General features: G+C 51.4%; 1 protein-coding gene across 2 annotated transcripts in view; it reads left to right on the top strand.

The window, feature by feature from the left end:
- The window catches only part of P3H4 (prolyl 3-hydroxylase family member 4 (non-enzymatic)), a 21,859-nt gene extending 8,616 nt beyond the window's left edge, over positions 1-13,243 (top strand). Inside the window, exons 2-8 of one of the 2 annotated variants that reach the window (XM_019550395.1) lie at positions 1,300-1,449; positions 6,584-6,755; positions 7,537-7,665; positions 8,221-8,366; positions 8,889-8,972; positions 9,618-9,759; positions 11,320-13,243. In XM_019550395.1, coding sequence (XP_019405940.1) covers positions 1,300-1,449; positions 6,584-6,755; positions 7,537-7,665; positions 8,221-8,366; positions 8,889-8,972; positions 9,618-9,759; positions 11,320-11,333 — 837 coding nt within the window. In that variant the 3' untranslated portion in view covers positions 11,334-13,243. The remainder of the gene's footprint in view (positions 1-1,299; positions 1,450-6,583; positions 6,756-7,536; positions 7,666-8,220; positions 8,367-8,888; positions 8,973-9,617; positions 9,760-11,319) is intronic. The other variant, XM_019550396.1, reaches the window with a different exon arrangement.
- Positions 13,244-15,266: the final 2,023 nt, after the last annotated feature.

Genomic DNA, 15,266 nt, shown 5'->3' with positions numbered 1-15,266 from the left:
TGCTTATCTTGCTGGGATCCTATGACCCCAGCTGACTTCCTGCCCTTTGGGCAGGGGGCTGGACTCGATGATCTCCCGAGGTCCCTTCCCGCCCTAATGTCTATGAAATCTATGAAATCTTGAAATCATATAACTCAGGAATGCATACATTCCTGGGGAATCTTGTTGCAGCTTTCTGGCCAGGGGATGGCTGTGGAGCCCTGCTGGCTGCATTAGTGAGGGTGCAGTATCTATATAGTGGGCAACGTGAGCTGGTTTCAAGGGCCTGTATAAACTTGGGACCTCACATTTGGGTCTTAAAGGAGGGCAGGGCAGAGGGTATAATTGTGGATGTGCTGACTTGGGACTTGCACACTCTAAGTTCAAATCCTGGCTTTGCTACAGATTCTGGGGATTCCTGTGGGGTAAACCATGAGTGGCTTAGTCCATTTTCTCAGAAGAGTGAGCGGTGTTTGCAACTTGTGTACTGAGCTCTTTGGAAAGCTTGCCTCTACAGCTCTGAACCTCAGTTCGCCATCTGTGGGAGAGGCAGAATCTGCAGAGCCTTGAGCTTAATGGCAAGGGAAGCTTCTCAGGTGGGGACCCAGCCGTGGGAAAAGGTGTGAAAGGAGTGGTTTTGGCTGAGTAGGAGCAGGATGCAGTGATTTTAATGTTGACTGCGAGGGGTCTTGAGTCTCCATGGGTCTCTGTGACCTGTGACAGGTTTGGTATCAAACTCCGTAACCCTTCTCAGGTAGCTGCGTGCCATGTCCTGTTGAGATTTCTCTCCCACCAGGGCAGTTCCACACATTCTGGTGGCCATGTGTCTTCGCCAAGCAGCTCTTGTCTGCTTGTGCATATCATAAAATGTTGCATCCCACACACTGCTGCGGTCACAGTTCCCTGGGATAAAGGCCCTTGTCTTGTGGTTACTTCTCCTGCGTGGAAAGGGGAATCAGTTGGGTTAGTATTGATTTGACTGCTTCTGCATTTTGGGGGTTGGTACTGTATTAATGATACTTGTGTGAGTCAATTGCTCCAACTGTTATGTGTAGACAAGGCCTAGGAATCCTAAAGACTTTTCCGCCAGGGTCTGAGACTGACTTTTGAGAGCAGAAAAGCATAGCCTTGTATAGGTGCGTCTGCAGCAAGCCTAGAGGGTTTGAATGTATTGGGATAACTCAGGATTAATGACTTGGTTGCAGGGGGAGGGAAATTTTTGGGTTTGGGTGGCCTCTGCAAACTTGTAGTTAGCCATGTTCCTGTAGCAGGACAGTGGCTCTCTGTGGCAGCTGACTCAGACAGGTCTCTCTCTTCCAGGACAATAAGATTGAGAAGGCGGTGTCTGCTGCCCACACCTTTCTTCAGAAGAATCCCAAACATGAGATGACCTTGAAGTACCTGAACTATTACAAGACGATGGTGGATGTGGATGAGTATCTTGTGGACTTGGAGGCCCAGCCATATGAAGTGAGTGAGCCTCAAGGGCTGAAGTGGGAGGAGGTTAGTGGGATGCCTGGGGCAGTAAGGCTGCAGGTCAGGATCGAGGGCACTGCCATTCAGTTGGGTGGAGAATTTCATAGATTTTATAGACATTAGGGCTGGAAGGGACCTCATGAGATCATCTGGTCCAGCCCCCTGCCTCAGGGGCAGGAAGTCAGCTGGGATCAGAGGACTCCAGCAAGATAATCGTCCAAGCGCATCTTGAATGTGTCCAGAGTAGGTGCTTGTACCACTTTACTGTATTCCAGACTCTGCATACTCAGACTGTAAAGAAGTTTTTCCTTATGTCCAGTCTAAAACTGTCTTCCAGCAGTTTGTGACAGTTAGACCTTGTTTTACCTGCATGAGCCCTGGTGAACAGATGCTCTCCTGGGTCCTGATGAACACCCCTGATATACTTACAGGGAGCTACTAAATCCCCCTGAGCCTTTTCTTTTCCAGGCTGAATAGTCCCATCAGCCTCTCAGCCTCTCCTCATGTGGCCTCCTCTCTTGACCTCTGATCACACATGTGGCTCTCCTCTGAACACTCTTGAGCTTCTCCAGGTCCTTTTTAAAGTGTGGAGCCAGCTACAGCCTCACTAAGACCGAATAAAGTGTCGTCTTGGGTCTTGTTTGAAATGCACCAGTAGATGCAGACCAGGGTTTTATTTGCTTTGCCAGTTATGGCATCACATTGGTGGCTCATTGTCATAATACGGCCACCCCTGGGATGGCCGTGATGTCCCTAGGGCACCATGACCGTGCTGGCTCTGCCCTATGGGCGCCTACTAATCTCGCCTGCTACATCTTGATGTTATAAATGATGGATTGGGAAGCTGCCCTTGAGTTGCTCCTTGGTCACAGTCCTGATAGTCTGCCCTGAACTCTGTTGGTTGCTGGACCCCTTTATTGGGCCTCACATTTGGGAGATGTCTTATGATACTCCCCAGCCTTATGGGCTAGATGCGCAACTCCAAAACCGCCCCATGCCTCGCAGATGTTATGTAAATGTTGTCTCCTTGTGTTGAGGCCTCAGCTTAGTCTGGCCTCATTAACAATGCCCACATTGGTGCTGGGGTCTGCTCACCCCTGGTCACGGTGCCCACGCTGTCCTCAGCCCAATCCACCGGTTTACAAACAGAAATCAAAATATGAGCCCCTGGGCTATAACATAATGCAAGCAGTTCAGGGTGTGCTCTGTCCTTTAAAAGAGTTAAACCTCCCCTCTTGCACTAAATGCCTTGTAGGCAAGGGTCCCTGGTGAGCTCCTGGAGCCCCTTAATCCTACCAGAAACAGAACAGGCAGTCAAGCATCTCCACTTAGCTTCCTCTAAGAGAGCTCCTTCCCCCTTGGCTGCTGGCAGAGAACTGACCCTCTAGTCCCAGCCCTGGTGTTTATATGTGGCCAGGGCCCTGTCTCTTCCAGTCAGCTGACCAGCTACAGATGCAGGCTGATTCCCTCATTAGCCTGCTGCCACAGTAACCTGCAGGTGTGGGGTTCCTGCCTGACTGCTAGGGCCCTCTCCCTAGGCAGCTTCTGCCCTTAAAGGACCAGGCGCCTTAGTGCCCTATGACACTCATATTCGTCTTGTGGTCAGTCACGACCTCCAAGTCTCAGACAATGCTAGTGAGTGAACCACTGCCAAGGCTGCAGGTACGATGTGGGGATTTCCTCCTGAGGTGGAGAACATTGCATTTTTCTATGTTGAAGGTCACCAGTTTTTATCTGCTCACCTTGCAAGCCTGTCCAGTTCGGCCTGAATCCGCAGCCTATCCTCCAGTGTGTCCCCACAGTTTGGTATCATCCGTGAACTTGGCCAGTTCATTTTTGACACCCAAATCCAAGTTGTTGGTGAATATATTAAAGAGTATTGGTCCAAGTACTGATCCCTGAGGGTCATCATATACCATGCTGACTTGGTTCCATCAACAATCACTCTCTGAGTCCAATCACAGATCCAGTTTCTGAGCCATCGGACCGTAAGGTTGTTGAGGCTGCAGTTCCCCAGTTTTGCCATGAAGACATCATAGGAGACCAAGTCAAAGGCTTTTTTGAAACCTAAGTAAATGACATCAAGCTCTGCCCCCCATCCAGGTGACACATCCTGTGGTCATAGGAGATGAGGTTGGTCAGGCACAACCCTACCGGAAACGAAGCCATGTTGGCTGTCTCTCAGAATGGCACCTTCTGTCAGCCTGTTGTTGATGGAGTCTCTGATAATTTTTTCTAAGATCTTCCTAGAGATTGAGGTCAAACTGATTGGCCTGTAGTTCCCTGGATCTTCCTTCCTCCCTTTCTTGAAGATAGGTACCACATTGGCCCTCTTCCAGTCTTCAGGACCCTCTCCTGGGCGCCATAAGTATAAGTGCTCAAATATCCATGCCAATGGTCGAGCTATAATGTCGGCCAACTCTTCTAGCACTCTTGCGTGCATTCCATCAAGGCCCAGTGACTTATGGATGTCCAGCCTCTTAAGGTGTTTCCTCACAAGGTCTTCATCAAATGTAGGCATATGGTCACCCGAATGATAGAGAAGTAGGGGTGGAAGGGGCTTTCAGAGGTCATCTAGTTCGACCTCCTGCCTGAGGCAGGACCAGCCCTATCCAAACCATCCTATACAAATCCATAATCCAGCCTCTTTGTAAAACTACCATCAGCCCTGACACAACACAGGACATAACGACCTAACCTACCACAGGTAAAGCAGAGGAACCATAGCAGCTAACCTCCTTCAGTAAAGGTTATTAAGATACACTCAAGAGATAGCAGGTAGAGGGCCATGGCCCCGCTAGAGAGGAAGGCAAAAACCTGCCAGAGTCTGTACTAGTTTGACTATAGGGTAAAATTCCTTCCTGGCCCCAAATATGGTGACCAATCTGACCCTGAGTGGAGGGGCAAGACCCTCTAATCAGGAACCTCTGGCTTTAAGTCCCAGCAGGAACAGTGGCATCCCTCTGCTGGGGCCTGAAGCTGGAGGTTCTTGGAAACCTCAGGATTGAGAGAGAGAGCGAACCTTTAGAGAATGAGAGTTCCATTGCATCAAAACTTTTGAGGTTTAAGTAGAAAGCTGACCTTCCAGAATTGTTCATGACATACCCAGGATAACCAAATGCTATTGGTACTCACTAGGAATGTAGGATACACAGATCCAAGTCTCTGCTCTGAGTCAGGTGGAGTAGAGATGTAAATCTGGGTTTCCCTTGTGAACTGGGATAATGGCTGTTTCAGAGTATCTAAGTGCCTCTCAATGTTTCATTGAAAAATTCCCGAGCAGCTCTTGTCAGCAGAGCTATGCACATAGGGGAGCCCAGGACTAAAACAGCAGGGGAAGTATGAGTCAGGACTGGATTGGTGATCCTTAGAGTAGATTTGGGCATCTGAGGGTTTTTTTGACAGCCCCTTTTCTCCTGCAAAATAAATCCTTCATTGCACTGAACACAAAAGCAAATTGTATTAGGGTTCTCCAATTACAAATTTTGGTAGCAACTAAAGAATAAAATAGTTCATATTTAGATTATTTTTATGATCCAAGCAGGATTAAACAAGTCTTAAAATTTAGGATTATAAGATGTAGAGATTCCAAGAATTTCAGATAGGTGGTCAGCCTATTAGGAAGATCTTACTCAAATCTAGAGATTAAGTTCTAAGAAGTGTTGGATATTCATTATGTCTGCAGAAGGGAACCTCAGCAAAGGAGGCCAAAGGAACATGACTCAGAGCATTGAGCCCCTTTTTATTCCTCTCCTCAAACAAAGATGTATAATATTATGTGGTAGAAACTTCAACAAGTGTGATCAGAAAGGAGACGCTCTCATGTCATTGTGTTGGTCAAGCTAGAACACACTGACCTGACCCTGTGATCAAGACTGGCGAGTATTTTCAAGACGTTTCTGTTGCCTATGACTGGCTGCTCTTTGCTGGACATGGCAGGCTCCAAGGTCATGGAGCCTGACAGAAATGGCAAGTTGCAGCTATTCTAACTGCAGAGCTCCCTGCTCTGTCAGGACAGAGAGGAAACTAGGGGCGTTTTTACATATGTAAGTGCCGCAGCATTGGGCACTTTGAAAAGTGCCCGGTGCTGCGATGCTTGCAGTTGGATAAGCAGCAAAATGTGCATCAGCGCTGAGAAAATGGTGGTGCACTTTTGAACTAAAACACGTAGAAGGTGCTTTAGTTCGAAAGTGCACCGCTGCCATGTTCTGCAAGCTGATTTCAATTTTGTCACTTATACAACTGCATGCGATGCAGCGCAGTGTGCGTCAGCTCACATGCAGAGCAAATTCAATTAATCGAGTCTGCTCCGAAGTGGTGGACCTCTGGCATGTCACAGGACCAACAAGTATGTGTATAAATGCCCGGTGTGTTTGCTATCTGAAGTTATAGCAATGTTAGCTGATAAGAGCTGAGCTAGAAATAGATACTGTCTAAAGGCAAATATTAGTCAAAGGCCAAACCCCTCTTCCCTGGCCTGAGTCTTCCTTGCTGCGCCAAGGCTGGGAGCATCTTGCAGCTGATGGAAAAAAATGCACAATTCTGGAACTCTGGAAGGAGTTGGGAAAATCTCTGGAAACTGCCCCAGAAAGTAGGTGGTGATGTCATCACTGTCACATGCTAATATCGGAGCTGGATTTGGCTTTGGCACAAGTACATGTGGCTGTCACCAGAGGGCGCTTAAAGGGAACTGTCTGCCTTTTTAGACCAGGATTAACTGGGTCCAGGAGCTGGGTTTTTTAGGAGAGTCCTGTGTCCCTGATGGTCTGTTCTGTCCCCTTCTGGCTGGTATTGTGACATAAGTTGATAGTGTCCAGACAGCTGGTGTCCAAACAGAGATGATGATGATTTAGTTTTATATTGAGAACAAGATTGGGCTTTATGTGGACTGAGCCTAGGCAGAGGGATCAGCACATGCCTGAGATGACAACTTCAATCACAGGCATTAGTTTACTGAAAATGTTCATGGGAAGGTGTTGGGAGACTGGCGTGGAGTCCTTTGCGTAGGGCTGAATTCCACTCAGCCATCCTGTGTGGGGCAGGAATGACTGAGTGAATCCCATCCTGTTACCATGCATGACTATGTCTTGGAGAAGACCAGTGGGTGAGGTCTGCTGCTGCCTTGCAGACAGTGTTCGTGCGGTCAGTGAAGCTGTATAACAGTGGGGATTTCCGGAGCAGTGTCACTGACATGGAGCAAGCACTGGTGGAGTACTACAAGGCCTACGAGAACTGCCTGGCAAGCTGCGACAGCACCTACGAACTGGTGGAGTTCAAGGACTTCTACCCAGCCATCGCAGGTGAGTGTGGGGCCTTCTCCTAGCCTATGGAACTATGGTGGGGTTCAGGGTCTCAGAGCAATGGCAACTAGGAGGGGAAAGGTCAAAGGTTGGGTTTCCCCTGAGCCAGGTGACCTCTTCGTTTTAGTACAAACGTGTGGGTGCAGAGCCTTTGCCTGTGGGTCTCAGCAAAAGGTGACTCCATGTCTGGCACAAAATGATCACTAGCAATGACTTCCTTATGGACTGGTTGTTTGTAGTGCACAGATTATCAGTGACTAACCAACCTCCTTGGTGTCAGCCTTTTCACGTAAACCAAAGACTGTCAGGGCTATGGAGGGGAGACCCTGTCTGTCCACAGAGACTACCTCTCCTCTGTGTCAGGGCTGAGTGGGGGGGCTGCTGTGTGGGAGGCTGGGACTTGATTTTCTTCTATCTGGGCTGCACCTAGTTCAGGGTTGTACAGAGCAGGCTATCTCAGGGCCTAGTACCTTTGCTATCTTTGGTCAAGTGATGGAGTCGGAGGCTGCACTTCTTGCCAGTGGGAACAGCAAGAAAGACATATGGAAAGGATAAACCTTCAAGCCTCAGAGACCTGGCATAAAGCAGAACCCTTTGCCATTTGGAATAAATCACTCTGTGCATAACAGGAGCATAGGGAAGCCACCCCAGGAACAGGTTATCCTCTAACTAGCAGCTGATGGGGGAACAAGGGGCTTACCCCCTGAAACAGCCTGTAATGGCCACTGTGGGAGATGGGCTTCAGCTTAGCCAGAATGTGCTGATGGGCATCTCTTCCTAGACCACTATGTGGCTGTCCTGCAGTGCCAGGTGGACTGTGAGACTGACTTGACTCCCAATGTGGGTGGCTACTTCGTGGAGAAATTTGTGGCTACCATGTACCACTACCTGCAATTTGCGTATTATAAGTGTAAGTTGCTGTGCTTGCTTCTGGGACTGCTGCTCACAGGGTGTGTTGGGGAGGGGAGAGTGACAACCCCGCTGCCTTTTTCCCAAATGTTTTCTTGGCTGTATCTCCCCCTTGTCTGCAGCCAGCACTTGGACATCTCAGAATCTCCATTCCTGTTGAGACCTCCTTCCCCTCTGACCTGTCAGTGCTATGATTTTGGGGACTTCTCACAACACAGTCCCTTGCATAGGATGGGAGGATTGGCGAGGCCTGGTGGAGGGTGGGCTCCTCATCACACAGTCCTCTTGTAAAGGGAGGAGAGGGATATTTCTTTATTCTCTGCCCCCCAGTCACATTCCCCCATGTCTGGCTGCTGGGCCAAGGGGGAAATGTCTCTGCATGCCATGTCCCTGCCTACTCAGCTCCTATGTGTCTACGGAGTATCTTCTCTCCTTGCTCCCTGTGCCCAGCCTTGTACCAGGGGGCATGTCTCTGTATCATGTGTCTGGCCCCCATGGAGTGGGGCATGCCTCTGTCTCTGCCTCATGCCCCCACCCCTCCCTCCTTTCTGTGTAGTGAATGATGTGAAGAATGCAGTGCAGAGTGTCTCCAGCTACATGCTCTTTGACCCTGGTGACGAGGTGATGCAGCAGAACCTGGTTTATTACCGCTTCTACCGGGAGCGCTGGCATCTGGAGGAGGAGGACTTTAACCCCTGCCCGGTGAGTGGCTTATGGGGCTGGGGTTGGGAGAGGGATGGTGAACTAATTTGCACAGTCTGATGGCTGTCTCTTGAGCCCCTCTGAGCTTAGCCCATGGGCTTCTGGGAGACATCATGTCCTCCTCTTTGACCCTACTCTGACTCCCAGCCTGGTGCGGCATGGGGAGACCTGGGCAGGAGTGATTTCAGTTCCTGGGATGGGGAGCTTTGAACTGCTCTAATACACTGTGAGGGGCACCCTCTCCAGTCCCAGCTGTAAGGGAGTTGCAATGTACGGGCTGATTTGAGGAGTGCTGAACAATAGTAGCTGCAAATGTAGTTGCTTTTGCTTCATGGCCTTTGGTTCTGAGACCTTGCAGTCCTGCCAAGCACAGATACAGCACAGCTTCTGGCTACTTTAGCCCTTTCCATATGAAGCAGATCCCAGCTCTTCATGGGAGCTTATCTGTTTGGTTGCTGCCTAGGGGATGGGCAGCAGCAGGAGGGATTGAGCTGATGGTGTCCTTATCCATCCTCTCTCCAGGAAGCACTCCAGTATCACAACCAGACAGCCATGCAGAAGAAGATGTTGGAGTTTGCCAGGCAGTACCTGCAGGCTGATGATGAGGTGAGCTGGGGCTACAGCAGGACACCGGGGTGGGAGGAGCCCCTGGGTAGCATTCTGGTGCTAGAAAACTGCTCTGGCACCTGAGCCAGTTTTGCTAGTTGAGCAGGGCTGGGCCATGTCACTGTGTGGATGGGAGACCTCCAAGAACCTCTGGCTTACGTCAGAGATGGAATAATGGGAACTCGGTGGTACCTGGTGCATCTGCTGTGCTTCACCCCAGAGGTGGCTGCATTTTGGTGCTGGGAGAGGTGACTCCTACATCATTGCTTAGGCTGACTGATGTTTCTGAGGTGCTGGCTGAATAGGAGGTTCTGGTGCTGCAGAAAAGTCTCCAGGGAAAGGGGGAGCTCACATTTAAAACTAGATTACCCAAAACCTTGGAGAAGAGACATGTGGGGGCAATTTGGCATTGGTTCCTGTGGTGGGGGGGGAGGACTACATGAGCCCTGAGGGGGACGGGCTGATGGAGAGCTCTGGAGAACAGCGTAATGTGATCCTTCATCTATTTGCATGGGGATGGGGTGGTCAGTGTTGTTCCTCTGAGGGCTTTGCTGAGCAGAGGCTTAGGCACCAGGCTTTGGGGCCAAACCGGCTCTGAACACCTAGATGAAACCTGGTGATAGACTGTCTCATCCCATATTGCAGATGGAGTTGGATGATGGCCCAGCCCCCGCTGGGCAGGACGTGGAATTGGACAGCGAGTTTGAAGGCGAAGGCGACTATGAGGAAGGTTTTTTTGCAGAGTGGTGGCAGGAGCCCAAGACCAAAGGGGACAAAGCAGACCAAGGTTACTGACCCTGGGCAGCTATTACTTTGGGGGCTGGTGATGCTGGGAGTGGAACATTCCCTCCCTCCCTGCCTGTCCCTGGGGTAGGAGTCCTCTTGTCTTGGCTGGGCCCATAGAGTTGAGGGGAGCAGCAGGCTGGGTGCAGCAACCTGCACAGGTGCTGGGGTGAGGGGGCAGTCCCATCCCTTGTACCCTGAGGCTGCATGTTTCTGGGTCACCGAGCCTCAGTCTACCTTGTTCGAGCCACCACCACTTGCGCTAATTGGCCTCATTGGCGGAGGGGCCCCAGGGCATCCTGGGATCAGTTCATACTTCTAACTCTGGCAGGGTGCCTCTGGGGCAGGGCTTGGATCCACTGGGTCCCCTGAGTGCTATGTCCCCTGCCTGTGCTGTATTGTGCTGAGGCCTCCACCACCTCTCACCAGTGCTAAGAGCCTCATCGTGCATGTGCTGAAGGCCCATATCTCTGGGAAGCCTGAGGGGACTGTGGAGAACACACCTCAGATGGCTCCCGAAGAATTACAATGACCCCTTTTCACTAGAAGACAGGACACTGAAACATGGAGGAGGGCAAAATCTGGATCAGTAGGGTCACAAGGACTGGAAACTTCTGGGCAGGGCTGCTACCTTCCTGTGTCTCCTGGGGCACAGCATTCACAAACCTCCCTCGGTGCCTGCCTCCCTCTTGGTTGAACACTCCTAGAGGCTGCGCAGTACTCGTGTCCTTTTTCTCATTCTTGTTGGCAAGCGTCCATTGTCGCTTCTCCTTTCCTGGTGTTTCCAGTGGACGAGCCTGGCCCTGTCTGTCTGTCTGCCTCTATCCCTCCGTCCATCTTCCTGTAGATATCTGCATGGCCCTGGGAATGGTGTATGTTTGTTTGTGTGCAGCCTCTCTTGTTCATTTCAGGAGCACTGTAATTTCCCACTCCACAGACGCTGGGGTCCGAATAGCAAGAGCCTATGGAACGGGGCAGGCTGTGGACACCATGTCACACAGCTGGGAGTCTTCCTTCAGCATTTGTCCTGGTAGCTAGGTGGGGAGGGGCCACTTTATTGGATCCCATGCTCCATGAGATTAGGTGAAATGGGCCTTGGAGTCAGGAGCAAGGAGGAAACTGTGGATGGCCGGCGTGCGATGCCTGCTGGCTGCAGAAACATCTCCCGGTCGGAGGGTACAAGGATGAGCCCGGACACACTGTGAGCCTGAGCTTCCTGCCTTTGTGGCTGGCACTCGGCATGTTCCTTGCACTCCCTGCTCCCCTCTGTTTCACCCTCTGTTCTGGAGGTGATGATCCAGCACCCAGATGCTTCTGTTCTCCAGACTCTCCACCAAGGCCACGGGATCCGAGTCGTTGGTGACTGGGCTTGATGCATGTGCTGAACACTAGCTGAGGGGCACCAGAGGGGCTTCTGCCTTCATCTCGCTGTCATTCCTGTACTGCCACTGGTGTTGCTGATGTGCCCCAGGCAGAGTTACTGGAAACCGACTGTCCTTGCTGGCTGCTGCCTGGGAAGACTGCCCAGGACTGCACCTAACAGCCTGTGTTTTTTTGTTTGCAGAAGAGACCCGATGAGTCACATGCGTGAGGTCCAACAGCAGCTGCAGCCGGGGGCTGTGCCCTTCTGCCCCGTTACCCCAACAGCACGTGGCAAAGGAGTTGGATGGGGATGGCCACAGCTGACCTTGTCTTCAGGGCTCACCAGGGAGCACGACTTTGAGCTCCCACAAACTTTGTGGGGCTCAGACTCAGACCCACCTGGGAGGAGCTGGTCCTGTCCAGTGCCCCAGCCTATAGAGAGCCTTCTGCCTTTCTCTCTGGGGCTCAAGCCTTCCTAAACAATTAACAGAGCTGTGAGGCGCTGGCACCCCGAGCCAGTCACAAGTGCATGCTCATCCTATGAGCCATCACTCTACAGTGCTTAAATATCCTACCCCTGCCCCCAGACTAATGTACAACTTTAGAGACCCCCCTTTTGCACATCTGGTTGCCTTCCCCACTGGGTAGTGAGGCCCCTTGAGGATGTGGAGGCATAATTTGAATCATCCCCTCCTGTCACATGAGGAACATGGGCTCCCAGAACTATTTCTCGTGGCTTCCTCCTCGGGTCTCCAGAGAAGGAAATTCTTCCCAGTCTACAGCCAGATATGGGGAGCTGCCTTAGAGCCTTACGGCTTGTCTCAGGTACCTCTATTAGAGCCACATCAGAATATGCTCCTAAAACCTGCAAGGCCAAGGCTGGAGGTTTTGCTGAGAGAAGGAGGAGCAGGATCTTGTAAAGCTGAGGGAACCAGCTCTCTAGTTTGGTTTTAAATTATCTTGATGCATTTTGGGAGGATGGGAGTATTTCTTGTGACAATAAGGGGCAGATGAGAGCAAGACACAATGTGGGTAGGGGCTGAGCAAACACCCCACCCTGCTCACAGCCAAACCCTTTCATCTCAGTCCTGGTCCCTTGTTATTCTAGCCCTGGGCTGTCCCCATGGTTCTGCCAATGCCCCTCTATCCCAATTTGGAGTCCTCTCTGCCAGCTTCCCTGAATCTGAGTTGTGACCCTGCTGCTATTGTAGCCTTGGACTAGTGTCCAGCTGGCTATGAAATGGTGGCTTCTATGGTGGATGTCAAGACATGAGTTGATGTCTAGCAAAGGCTGTGATACAGGGAAGCCCAGGAAGCCCACGTCACTGGTGACTCACGTTAAATTAGAGCCTAGGTCCCTGGAAGTGAAGGGCAAGAGTGTCTGCGCATGAGACTGAAACCTGGATCCACTTCAGTGCCAAAGAAAACCATCTGGAGCAGGTATTTTTGCCCTTGGTCTATGAAGGAAAGGGCCTTGATCCAGCCCCTTGGCCCCCCATCTTTGTCACTGTGCCATGGGGCCTTGGATTCCTGCAGGGATTTGAGAGTGGGGTTGGTGCTTTGTGCCCACCTGGGGACAAACGCAACACTGACAGTTCCTCGCCAAGCCATCTGAGGCCGAGGTCTTCCCTTCTGTGGGGTCTGAAGTTTCTCTCCCCACCTCTTTTAGCAGCAGGAGCCTACTCAGCTTGCTTGATGCTGGGACCACTGTGCAAGCCCACAACCAAAGTGCAGTCTTCCATGCCCTACTGCTACCTCTGACCACACACTTTAGATCCCCTTGAAGGTCAAATGTGTTACACAGCACCCCTCCCCCCATGCCTTTTCCTTTGAAGGATGGGGCTGCTGCTCCCAGCATACGCTGCTCTGATCAGGGTGGTGGCTAATTGAGTTTCCTAGAGGCATCTGTGCCCTGCATCATACTGCACATCAGCTGCAGCTCAGGGCCTTGTGAAGTGGGGGTGCCCCACTTGTCTCAGCTGCCCTTAGTGCCTTGGGTGTTCTAGACCAGCCCCTTGTAATGTCCTTGGTTAATTTAATATTTCCTGCCTTTGTACAGTCGCTGTTACCTTTTTTTGGTACTAAACTTTTAATAAAACCCTGACTGGCCAGTTCTTTCAATGCCATCTGGGGCCTTTGTGTTTGCTCTCAAAGAGCTGTGTGCACCAGCCTGGGCAACTGATTCCTCTTGGTGTGTCTACACGTCACTGTACAGTAACGTTATTGCACTGTGTTTTAGTACTTCCTTTTGGAAGTACTAAAATACGGCGCAGTAACCACCTGTAACTTTGCTGTAGTGGCACACTATGGTGATGTAGCTAGTGATCATGTGTAGATGAACATCACTGTAGTAGGGAGCCTGCTGGTATGGTGATGTAGCCAGTGATCATGTGCAAGCTCACGTGATCTCTGCAGTGCTGTAGCTCACTGTACAGCAAAGCAGTGCATTGCTACTTTGGTGTAGGGCGATGTGTAGATGCGCCCCCTATGTAGGACAGTAGCAAGATTGGCTGGCTTCTGCCCCTGGCGCTTGGGCTTGTAGTGGAGATGGTGCTGGGAATAGAGGCATGAGCTTGCAAAGAATATCACTGGGAGCCAGAAGGTGCTTTGCCTGTTCATCTATCAGGAGGTAAGAGGTGACCTGAACAGGCTTTATACATTTCTCCCTGGGGAAAAGAGCTACAGCTCAAGGGCTTTTACTTTCTACCACAGTTGATCCAGTCACTCTGATTTGAGTCTGGTCAGCACCTGGAGGGGTGAAGATATCTTACGTGGAGCTTTCTAAAGGAGATGTAGCTGACCCCAGTGACCAGGCGGGGTGCAGGAACAACAGAACAGTGACTCTGGCCTGTGTTTCATGGGTGATCAGACCATGTAGTCCCAGCTGATCTTCCTGCCCTGAGAACTATGAAGAGAGCAGCTGTCTTGCCCATCCCTACCCACAGAGGTCAATTTCTTTGGGCTGTAGAAGTGCCATCAGCTGTCTACAGATGTGGCCAGGGTAGTGCAAACCGCAGGGTGCTTCCATTGCCGCTCTGGCCAGCTGGGGCATGGCAGAGCTCCATGGGGCAAGCGAGCCAGGGCTGGGGAAAGACTGAGTCAAAGCTACCCCTGAGCAGGGTGCAAGGGAAAGGAGGTACTGCCTGGAGGGAAGAAGGGAGGAGCTCAGAGTCCTGACAACAGCCTAGGGGTGAGAGGGAGCAATGGGGGGACAGCATGCCCAGGGTCAGCTGTGGCTTAAGGACCACAGAGAGGGCAGGTGTGAACTTGAGAGTTGAATCCTGGTGGGTAGGTTCCCAGTGTTCTCCAGCAGGTGGCAGTGTGAGCCTTGAGGAGGCTGGGAGGGAGATCATAGGAAAGCAGGGCTGGAAGGGACCCCACAAGGTCATCTTCTGGTCCAGCCCCCTGCAAGAGGGGATCATCCCTGACTAAATCATCCCAGCCAAATGTCTCTCCAGCCTGCTCTTGAAAACTTCCAAGGATGGTGTTTCCAGTTTCTTAGCCTGTTCCAGCGCTGACCCCACACATAGGAAGTTCCTCGGAATCTCCAACCTAAATTTCCTCTGCTGCAGTTTAAGGCCATTGCTCCTAGTCCTGTCCCCTGCAGCTGGAGAAAAGTGCATCTCCATCCTCTCTATAATCACCCTTCAGGTATTTGAAGGCCATAGGACGATTATAAATGTTTGCACTGGCTCTGTCAGCCCATTCCCAGGTTCCTGCTAATGTAACAGGTGCTGGGAGGCCTCAGCCTAATGCAGCGAGCTACATTGCACAACACTGCTCTGCCTGGGGGAGTCAGGGGGGAAGGGAGCAGGGCCAAAGAGTGCTGTGGCAGAGGATGATCCTGCCACGTTGGGGGCTGGCTGAGATTTAGGGAGATCTGTTGTATTTGATGCCTGTAGTGAGCACCTGCTCAGATGAGGCTGCCAGGGATTGGGTGTGTCTGGGGGTCTGAACCAGGGCTGGATAGCAGAGAACAGGGTAGGCTCCTTGAAAGCAGCCCTGGAGCCTGGGGTATAGGAATGACTGGCCTCTGCTGTGTCCTGTTGCAGACCCAGGGGCTAGGGCCTGGGTGCTACAGCCCTGAGGAGGATCACAGGACCAGGGCATCAAGGTGTCAGGTATGGGCCTCAGCCCCCTCCTGTTGTA

The sequence above is a fragment of the Crocodylus porosus genome, unplaced genomic scaffold, assembly GCF_001723895.1.
Source record: "Crocodylus porosus isolate Cpor-Errol unplaced genomic scaffold, CroPor_comp1, whole genome shotgun sequence".
NCBI classification, from domain to species: domain Eukaryota; kingdom Metazoa; phylum Chordata; order Crocodylia; family Crocodylidae; genus Crocodylus; species Crocodylus porosus.
Note: the sequence above shows the minus strand (reverse complement) of the source record. Positions and strands in the feature narration are given on the sequence as shown.